Source organism: Myotis brandtii, unplaced genomic scaffold, assembly GCF_000412655.1.
Source record: "Myotis brandtii unplaced genomic scaffold, ASM41265v1 scaffold18, whole genome shotgun sequence".
In the NCBI taxonomy this organism is placed as follows: Eukaryota; Metazoa; Chordata; class Mammalia; order Chiroptera; family Vespertilionidae; genus Myotis; species Myotis brandtii.
This window is the reverse complement of record NW_005356674.1, coordinates 5,680,051-5,690,366: the sequence shown is the minus strand read 5'-3', so window position 1 is coordinate 5,690,366 and position 10,316 is coordinate 5,680,051. Positions and strand designations below refer to the sequence as shown.

The window sequence follows — 10,316 nt, the reverse complement described above, 5'->3', positions numbered from 1 at the left end:
TGGCTCGTTCCTCAAGCCTCATGCCGAGGTTTTAGGCCTGGGCCGGGGCACCCCCAGCTTGCCGCTGCCGCCGCCTCCGCGGAAGATCGCTGGCTGGCTCCTCCCGGGCCCAAGCCTAAAGCCTCTGCTCGAGGGTTTAGGCCTGGACCGGGGCACCCCCAGCTCCCCTCGCCGCCGCCATCTATGATCGCTGGCTGGCTCCACCCCGGTTCCCCCTGCCATCACCGCCATCAACCATTGCTGGCTCAATGACCGCTGGCTGGCTCCTCCCTTACCCAGGCCTAAAGCCTCAGTCTGTGGCTTGGAGCCAACATATGCAAATTAGCCGCCATCTTGGTTGTCAGTTAATTTGCATATACTCACTGATTAGCCAATGAAAAGGGTAGCGGTCGTACGCTAATTACCATGTTTCTCTTTTATTAGTGTAGATAATGCGTATAATGACATTAACCAGTAATGCTGAGGTGACTTGATGTGCTATGATCCTATGAACCTCATTATGGGGTTTAGTGATGGGATGTTAGTGGAGGTGTTTATTATGTAATGCCTTACTCTCTTTTTTGAACACTGACAAGATAATTTCTCTCCTATTTCAGTATTTCAGTATTAGAAATAGTTGTACTTTTGAGCAACCAATTTATTTTTGCCTTGAGTCATGTAATTGACCATATTGACGGATAGGAAACTGGACTTTTTGGGTGGGCAAGGGGATATTCATTTCACATCTAACAATTTGTTATCCTTATATTCTCTTCCTGATTTTGCCTGTATTTTAAATAATTTTTTATGTATCATAAATTTTGATTAGCAGCCTCAACTAAACATTTTTTTTTCTTTTTAATAATTTAAACTGGGTGGTAAGTGGATGTTGACCATTTTGATAATTTCTAATACTAGGTACTTCAACTTACGAAAGAATGTTATAGTCTAAATGGAATTATACTTGCTAATGAGATCAAACTTCTAAAGATAACTTCCCATTGGTGTGATTAGAAAAGCTTAAGGTCAGACTGATGCTCCAGCTTTTTCTGTGCATGTAGAAAGAAAATCTATATTAATAGACTGAACTAGCTCAGGTTGTTTAAATTGAATACAATCCCTTTCCCAAAATGTGACTTAGCTCTTTTCCATATACTAACTTAAATACAAGAATCCAACAACAAAAGTTGAAATTTTTCCTCAATAAAATATTTTAGAATAACATTTCTATTTAAAATTTCCTTTGTTTACTTTTTACAGATTTGCATAAGAGTGACTTACTAGTAAAATTGTTTTACAAAATATTATAACCCAAAACTTTGTTAATTTAATAAGGACATATTTTCTTACAGTAGAGTGAACATTCCTTTTTAAAAAAATATATTTTTATGGATTTCAGAGAGGAAGGGAGAGGTAAAGAGTAATAGAAACATCAATGATGAGAGAGAACATCTCCTGCACATCCCTACTAGGAATTGAGCCCGCAACCTGGGCATGTGCCCTTGACCAGAATTGAACCTGGGTCCCTTCAGTCTGTAGGCTGATGCTCTATCCACTGAGCCAAACCGGCTAGGGCTAGAGTGAACATTCTTAATGAAGTAAACACAAACTTCCAAATAGCTAAAATTAATGTTGATAACAATTTGGGTAGTAGCTCTAAATATTTATAGTATTGTTTAGATTTCTGGTGGTTTCAGCTATGACTGGTACATTAAATGTAACCTTATTTTATGTTTAGTGTATACATGAACCTAAAATAAATATTATTTTTCTCTAGAGATATAACTGTTATAAGCATCATTGGAGTGATACAAGAAAACCTGTCATTTTGGAAGTAACTCCTGGAGGCATTGACCAAATCAATCCTGCAACTAACAGAGTTCTCTGTTCCTATGACTACAGAAATATTGAAGGCTTTGTGGATCTCTCTGACTGTCAAGGAGGGTTCTGTATAATTTATGGAGGATTTAGTAGATTGGTAAGTTGTCTTTTAAAAAGTCATTTAAAAAGGGATATGAGCATTTGAAGGAAAACAGGGTTTTTCCACTTTATTTTGAAATTTCATTTGAGTCCTTTGGGATTAAATATGGTATTAAGAGTTCAGGCTTTGATACCAAAGAGCTTGAGCCATACCAGCTAGGGCTGTTGTTTTTTTGATGTTGAAGTTGAAGTGAGATAATTTATGTAAGATACTTACTAGCACAGTGTATAGCTTCATATTCAATAAATGGTAGGTTAGAATTATTACTATTATTAATTAGTATTAACGTCTTACCAGCAAGTGTCTATTCTTTGAAAAGTAATTTAAAATCTCTTGTTTTTATAGTCTTTTTTCCTTTGCACAGCTGTTTGTAATCTGAAATCTGGATAGTCATTAAAACTTCAGATTTGGAATTTTTGCATATATTTATCTTAGAATTATGAATTATATATGAATTGTGGGAGACAGCAGAAGCCATTTAAGATGCTGAGATCCTGTTTATCAGTATTAGAAGCTGAGCTATAGATGATGACCAACATCCTGCCTTCCTCATTGAAACCCCACATCTCAAAGATGAGCAGTAGAGAATGTCCACATGAAGAGGTTCATTTGAACTTACTCTCAAGAATCCTTTCTCTTGAGAATTTTAATTTCTGGAGCTACATGGCCTGAGAACAGTACTCCAAGATTTAATGTTCTTTTTCTTTTTCTATTGAATTTATCGGGTGACACTGGTTAATAAAATTATACTGATTTCAGGTGCACAATCTACAATACATCATCTATACACTGTATTGTGTTTACCACCCCGAGTCAAGTCTCTGTCCATCACCATTTATCCCTCCAATACCTTTCTCCATCTCCCCCCTCCCAAGATTTAGTGCTCTGCACCTAAATTATCCTTACCTGGCTAGCAGAGCCCAGGGCAATCCTGGAACTTTTAAATACATAAGAGGCTAGAGGGTAGCAAAAGGGTAGTAAAAAGAATGAAGGAGAGAGGCAAACAATTTGATTGCCAAATATGTTAGCTCTTCAGAGCTATAGCCTTTTTCCATCCTATATTTCACTGTTTATTCAGGTGATGAGTACTATCCTAGTGTCCCTAGTCCAGGAATATACTTTTGGACATATTGTTACCTCTGAATCCAGACCCAAAAGACGAAATCAGTTCCCTTCCCCACCTTAAAGCAGCCTAAAGTCTGATGTGGTAGTGCTGTCAAAAGGCTTGTCTCTTCTTAGGGCAGTGGAAGTTTATAATGATTAACCCCTTGGTGGAAAACATACCTAATTATAGACTATGGCCTTGCAGACCTTAACAGGATAACCTCTTCAACCAAGCTTTACAAATGCATACAATAAACATTAAGGATAAGAATTATAATACTCCTCAGTTGCCAACATTTTTTATTGCCTAGTGGGATCAAGCAGTTTTAATTGTAATCATCCACTTTCTTTTTTTATTTAATATATTTTTATTGATTTCAGAGAGGAAGGGAGAGGGACAGAGATAGAAACATCAGTGATGTGAGAGAATCATTGATCGGCTGCCTCCTGCATGTGCCCTACTGGAGATCAAGCCCAAAACCGAGGCATGTGCCTGATCGGGAATCGAACCGTGACCTTCTGGTTCATAGGTTGACACTTAACCACTGAGCAACACTGGCCGGGCTAATTAATCATCCCACTTTTTAAGCATACTCTCCCTTTTAAAAGAGTAGCTAAAATGAGTCAGTTCACTACAGTTAAAAGAGTAGGACTGATACATTCAACAAATCTTTATCTGGTACCTTCTATATCCATAGTGACTGTGATAAGGTGTTGGGAATAAAATCTGTTTTTAAAACATAATCTGATCCCATGTTTCTCTGCAATAGAGCTATTGGCATTCAGGGCAGGACCATCCATTTTCTTGAGTGGGACTCTACACCCTTTTCAGGACATTTAGTGTTTCTAGCCTCCAGGCACCAAATGCAAGTAGAAATACCTTATTCTTGACCTTTGTAAATACACTCCTAGAGGTTGGTTTGTAATATACATAGGCCAGTGACTTGTAAACATTTAAATGTTCTTTAAGGTAATCTTTCAAGAAAGCCCACTATATGAAAACATTAAATCAGAACTACCTTAGTTGAAACTGAAATCCTGCCCGTATAGTACCCACCAACCCCACTGGATTTAGCTGGGGTCCCTGGGGACTCTTTTGAGTGCTGTTGTCCACATAGTGATGAATCACACTCCGAGTAGTTACAATTTCCATGCATTGAGTTATTTGTAAGACTATATGCCAAACTTTGTGGTTTTAATTTAGTAATAATGTTTCATACACAACACACTGCTTATTTATTTCTGATAAGATGTTCTACCTTTTTTCCCTTTAGAATTGCTACTTCAGTCTCTTTCCTATGAGTTGATTCAATATGATTATATTTTAGTTATTTCAACCCTGACTTTTTAAATTTCAAAATTTGTGCAGCATTTATTTGCATCAGAGCAAAGAGAAGAAATTATCAAGAGTGCAATAGATCATGCTGGCAATTACATAGGTATTTCATTGCGGATCAGAAAAGAACCTTTAGAATTTGAGCAATATTTGAATCTGCGCTTTGGAAAATACAGCACTGATGAAGCCATCACATCTTTAGCAGAGTTTGTAGTCCAAAAAATATCACCTAGACATTTGGTAAGACCTATGTGTTAAAAGCAAAAATTTGTTCATCTGATTTTAGTATTTTTCTTCAATAACTTTAATGTCTCTCAATTTTGTTTGAAGGAACCTGTAAAAAGACTGCTGGCGCTCACAGAAACATGTTTAGTGGAACGTGACCCAGCAACTTATAATATTGCAACATTGAAGCCTTTAGGAGAAGTAAGTTTCATCAATATTAGCTTAAATGACATTTCTTCCCATTGATAAATTAGAGTACGTTTCTATTTTAATACTCTTTCCATGCTTAAAGAATGGGAAACAGGAATAATCTGTAGTTAATTCTTTACATTATTTATTGATCTTTAGAACAACAAATATTTCAAAATTTATTTTCAACGTATACAGTGAATTTTAATTAAATTATTTATTTGATAATTGTATGAAAATTTGATATTTAAGCAAGCAGCTCTTAAATTCTGATATTGTAAACAAGCCACATTTTAAAATAGTGATTTTTGTAAAAATGATGTGTGGTTTTATAACAAAATATCAGAAAATTAAACATCTTCTTTTGAATTTTTTTTTTTGTTTTCATTAGGTATTTGCATTGGTTTGTGACTCAGAAAATCCACAACTCTTTACCATTGAATTTATAAAAGGGCAAATACGGAAATATTCTTCAACAGAGAGGTATTTTTTAAAAAATTCATCAAGCTTTTGAGATTCTAGTATGTGCAATGCAAAATGCTTCATCATAGAGGAAAAACAAAGATTTGTATCCAGAACTTCCATGCGATTTAGAAAAAGATAACATTATTTTGTTGTATATTTAAAATGACCATTTAGTTTGCAAATTTCTAAAGAGAATAAAAATGGTGACTTGAGCCCAGCCGGGTGTGGCTCAGCAGTTGAGCGTCGACCCAGGAACCAAGAGGTCACTGGTTCGATTCCCGGTCAGGGCATATGCCCGGTTGCGGGCTCGATCCCCAGTGTGGGTGTGCAGGAGGCAGCCGATCAATGATTCTCTCTCATCATTGATGTTTCTATTTCTCTCTCCCTCTCCCTTCCTCTCTGAAATCAATAAAAATATATTTTAAAAAAAATGGTGACTTGATTTTAAATGAAATGATGAAAATAAAGTGTATTTCTGAAATTTAAGCTTTTAAAGTATATTTTAAAAAATTGTACCTGCCACTAATGGTTTGAATCACACCAGCAAGTTACTTTAACATGAATACTGTACTTGAAATTAGATTTTTATAAGTTAGTATTGTTAGGCTAATTACTAATTTTTCATTGGAATAGGCCGACATATCTGTTGACATTAAAACTTGTGAGATGCTATAGCTCATAAACTCCTGTGAGAGAGAGAGATAGAGACACACATCGATTGGTAAAGCAAACACATTTATCACGCTGTGCTACTGTGAATGACTGGATCTCCCTTTCTATATGTTAAGCCACTATCATGGGATTGGCAGTGTTTACCTTCTAGGCAGTTCTTTCATGCTGTTGTAAATAGATTCAGACTAAAGCTGTTGTTGAAAGTTAGTTAAAACAGTTCTGGTGTATTTTGCCACTGTTTATAATACAGCCTTATTATTTTCACTTCCTGTAGTATGACCAGTTTCTTTCCTTAAAAAGCTTTTGATCTAAAGTCTACAAAAATGGTATCTTAAGCAAAAGGTTGTATTTTTTCCTGTCCTAAATTCAAGGAAGAGAACTGCCGAGAAAGAAAAAAGTGTGGTTGTTCTAATCAGAGGAAGGATCTCAACACTTAGTTTGTCATGTAGCTTTATGTACATTATATTGTTTACTTTTGATAGTAGCCCTAGGAAGAAGGTGCCAGTATTCCCAGTAAAGCTTACCTGCAACAAGTAAAGCAATTTCTTTGTGACTTTGGAGTAGGAAAAGATTTCTTAGCTATAATATTGAAAGCACAATTCATAAAAGAAAAATGTTGATTAGACTTTGTCAGAATTTAAAACTTTGCCCAATAAGAAAAGGAAGAGTCAAGCCACAGACCAGAAGGAAATATTTGGATTTTCTCTTTTATCTTTAATTTCTTTATTGGTTAAGGTATTACAAATGTGTCCTTATCCCCCCATTAACCCCCAACCCATGTATGCATACAAGTCCTTTGGTTGATCTCTTCCCCTTACCCCCACCCTCCCCTACTTTCCCTCTGGGGATTGACAGTCTGATCGCTGTTTCTGCGTCTCTGGGACTTGCATCCAGAATATATAAAGAACTCTTCTAAGTCAATATTACATAAAGAAAAAAACAGTAATAAATGGGCAAAAGATTCAGATAGATACCTCATCAGAGAAGATATATGGATAAATAAACACATGAAAAGATTGAGTTATTAGGAAAAAAATTAAAATCACTACATACCCACTAAAATGGGTAACATCAAGAAGACCAGCAGTGCCAATTGTTGGCAAAGTTGTGGAGAAACTGGAACTTGTAAACATTGCTGGTGAAATGTAAAAATTAAACCTGCTTTGAAAAATAGTTGGGCAGTTTTATAAAAGATTAAACATATATTTATTATGTGACCTTACAGTTTCATTCCTAAGTATCTACCCAAGAAAAATGAAGCCCTGGCTAGTGTGGCTCAGTTGGTTGGGCATTGTCCCATGCACCTAGAGGTTGCTGGTTCAGTTCCCAGTCAGGGCATATGCTCAGGTTGCAGGCTTAATCCTCAGTAGGGGGCATGCAGGAGACAGCCTTTGGTGTTGCCATTGTTCAAGATTTTGGCCATTCTGATAGGTGTGTAGTGGTATCTCACCTGTTGAATTTTCATTTTTCTGATATGATGTAGAGCTTTTCATGTACTTATTTGTCATCTGTATATTTTTAGTGATGTCTCTGTTAAAACGTTGGATCATTTTTTAATTGGGTTGTTTTTCTTACTGTTGAGTTTTAAGTTTCTTGTATATTTTGGGTAATCGTCGTTTACCATATATGTCTTTTGTAAACATCTTCTCCCAGCCTGCGGCTTCTCTTTTCATCCCTTAACAGAGTTTCTTGAAAAATCAAAGCCATAGAGATAGAAAGCAGAGAGTAGTTCCCTGGGCTAGGGAGTTTTTTGCAAATGGGCACAAGGAAACTTTTTGGGGTGACAGAAGTGTACCAAAACGGGATGGTGGTGATGATTAAACAACTGTGTAAGTTTACTAAAAATGATCAAAGTGTGCATTTTAATTGGGTGAATTTTGTGGTTTGGAAGTTATATCTCAGTAAAATTGTTAAAAATTATAAGACCCAGAAAAATGGTAAAGCTACAACAGTGCTTAAGTAACTTGTACAATGTACAGTGGGGCCTTGACTTACGAGTTTAATTCGTTCTGTGATGGAGCTTGTAACTCAAATTACTTGTATGTCAAATCATAAAGTGAACGAGTGAGACACGTGATGCTGGGCTGATGTGGCATTCACTGTGACGTTCGCTGCACCAACTAGTGGTGGGGTATCTGAAGCTGATTCGTAACCCGGATTTTAGCTCGCAACTCAAAGCAAAAAATCGGCCGAGAGACAGCTCGTATCTCGAAAAACTTGTTAGTCGGGACACTCGTAAGTCAAGGCCCCACTGTATATGACAGCAAAGTGAAGAGGCTAGTATTGGAACTCCAAACTCCTAAAGCCCCTGTATTTCTCCTTGTATCCAGTGTCCCCCAAGCAACTTACCTGCTGACGGGTCTATGTTCCTTCTGAATCAGAATTCCCCTTAATTACCAATTGTAAAACCTTTTTATTTTTAACCTTGCTTAGAGACTCCTTATTAGCAAGTTTGCTGGATGGAGTAAGAGCCTCTGGTAATAGAGATGTTTGTGTGAAAATGACACCAACCCATAAAGGTCAGCGATGGGGGTTACTAAGCATGCCTGTCGATGAGGAAGTAGAGAGCCTTCATCTCAGATTCCTAGCTACACCTCCAAGTAAGTATTGATTTAAAAGTAATTGCATTTCCATCCATGTATTTAATAGTCATTTAAGAATCAGGAATGCAAAACTAAGTCTTTCTGAACCTTTTTATCTCCTGACAGATGGCAACTTTGCAGATGCTGTATTCAGGTTCAATGCTAATATTTCATATAGCGGCGTTCTGCATGCAGTAACGCAGGATGTAAGATAAATTGTATCCTAAGTTATTTATTGTCTGTAACTTTTAGTGTGGAAACTTTTTTGAAATAATCTTTTCTCACCTAGGGTCTCTTCTCAGAAAACAAAGAAAAGCTGATCAATAATGCCATAACAGCATTATTGTCCCAAGAAGGAGATGTTGTTGCTTCCAATGCAGAACTGGAGAGTCAGTTCCAGGCTGTGAGAAGGCTCGTGGCTTCCAAAGCTGGTTTTCTAGCCTTTACTCAGCTTCCAAAGTAAGTTGTTTTCTGAAACAAAACTTCTTTTAGAGAATTTTAACAATTCAAAATAACATAATCAACAGTTCACCTCTTTATAGCTGATTAAACCAGATATGATAGTTTTTATTCATGAGAACTCAGAAGGAAGGTGAGTATTTACTCTTGTTGCAGTGAATTTGGGAAATTACATGCCCTTTTGTTTTAATTAACCTCTAAAACATCTTCCCCCTCAAAGAAAAAAAATTAAGAAAACTGATATATTCCATAGGTGGGACTTAAAATGTCATTGCTGTAGTAATGCAGTGGAAACTTAATGACTTATTATTTTAGACTAGAGGCCCAATGCATGGATTTGTGCACCGGTGGGGTTCCTTGGCCTGGCCTGTGGGGATAGGCCGAAACCAGCTCCCTGACATCCCCCAAAGGGTCCAGGATTGCAAGAGGGCGATTCTCTGGTGATGCACTTCCCAGAATTGGGCTCATCACCTGAGAACTGCAGCTGCTAAGTCACTGCAGCTTGGCAGCTACTCCGTTGAGCGTCTGCCCCCTGCTGGTCAGTGTGTGTCATAGCTACCAGTCAGATGGTCAAATGGTTGGCTGGTTGCTTAGGCTTTTATATATATAGATTTAAATAGTAAAATAATAGAATAATGCTCTGGTATTGCTATTATATGCTTGTGGGGGTTTTTTGTTCAAGGTTTCGGGAACGTCTGGGAGTGAAGGTAGTAAAAGCACTCAAGAGGAGCCACAATGGAGTGATTCATGCAGCTGTTGACATGCTGTGTGCCCTCATGTGTGTAAGTTGTGCTTTTTATAGGAAACTGGTTTTTCTTAAGTTCACTGACGGTTTCAATTTCCACAAACCCCGATTTTAATTTTACAAATGAAATTCAATGTTTCTATATTTCTTAAATTGCTCTTATAGCCATTTATTTATGCAAATAAACATTTGTTTAGCACATCCTGTAAGCTAGACATTGTGCTAGAAATGCAAAGAAGTTTAAAACAGAGTCCTTTTCACTCTAGCCAGTTTGCTCAGTGGATAGAGCGCCGGCCTGCAGACTGAAGGGTCCCGGTTCGATTCCGGCCAAGGGCTCATGCCCGGGTTGTGGGCTCGATCCCCAGTAGGCAATGTGCAGGAGGCAGCTGATCAATGATTCTCTCTCATTATTGATGTTTCTATCTCTCTCCCCCTTTCCCTTCCTCTCTGAAATCAATCAATAAATATATATATATATATTTTTTTTAAAAGGAGTCCCTTTCTTTTTTGAAATTGCTGACAGTCTAGTAAGGAAGGGATATGTGTACCATATAAAGTAGGTAGGGGCCATGGAATCAC

At 37.2% G+C, this 10,316-nt stretch overlaps 1 protein-coding gene across 4 annotated transcripts in view; it reads left to right on the top strand.

Annotated features, from left to right (window-relative positions):
• DNAJC13 (DnaJ (Hsp40) homolog, subfamily C, member 13) overlaps positions 1–10,316 on the top strand; it is a 113,947-nt gene that overhangs the window by 30,056 nt on the left and 73,575 nt on the right. For all 4 annotated transcript variants that reach the window (XR_313441.2, XM_014537526.1, XM_005863580.2 and 1 more), the window contains 8 exons: positions 1,757–1,957; positions 4,434–4,640; positions 4,731–4,826; positions 5,206–5,297; positions 8,385–8,551; positions 8,660–8,739; positions 8,823–8,992; positions 9,675–9,774. Coding sequence is in view for 3 of the 4 variants with exons in the window: in XM_014537526.1 (XP_014393012.1) it covers positions 1,757–1,957; positions 4,434–4,640; positions 4,731–4,826; positions 5,206–5,297; positions 8,385–8,551; positions 8,660–8,739; positions 8,823–8,992; positions 9,675–9,774 (1,113 nt within the window). In the remaining variant the exon portion in view is untranslated. The remainder of the gene's footprint in view (positions 1–1,756; positions 1,958–4,433; positions 4,641–4,730; positions 4,827–5,205; positions 5,298–8,384; positions 8,552–8,659; positions 8,740–8,822; positions 8,993–9,674; positions 9,775–10,316) is intronic.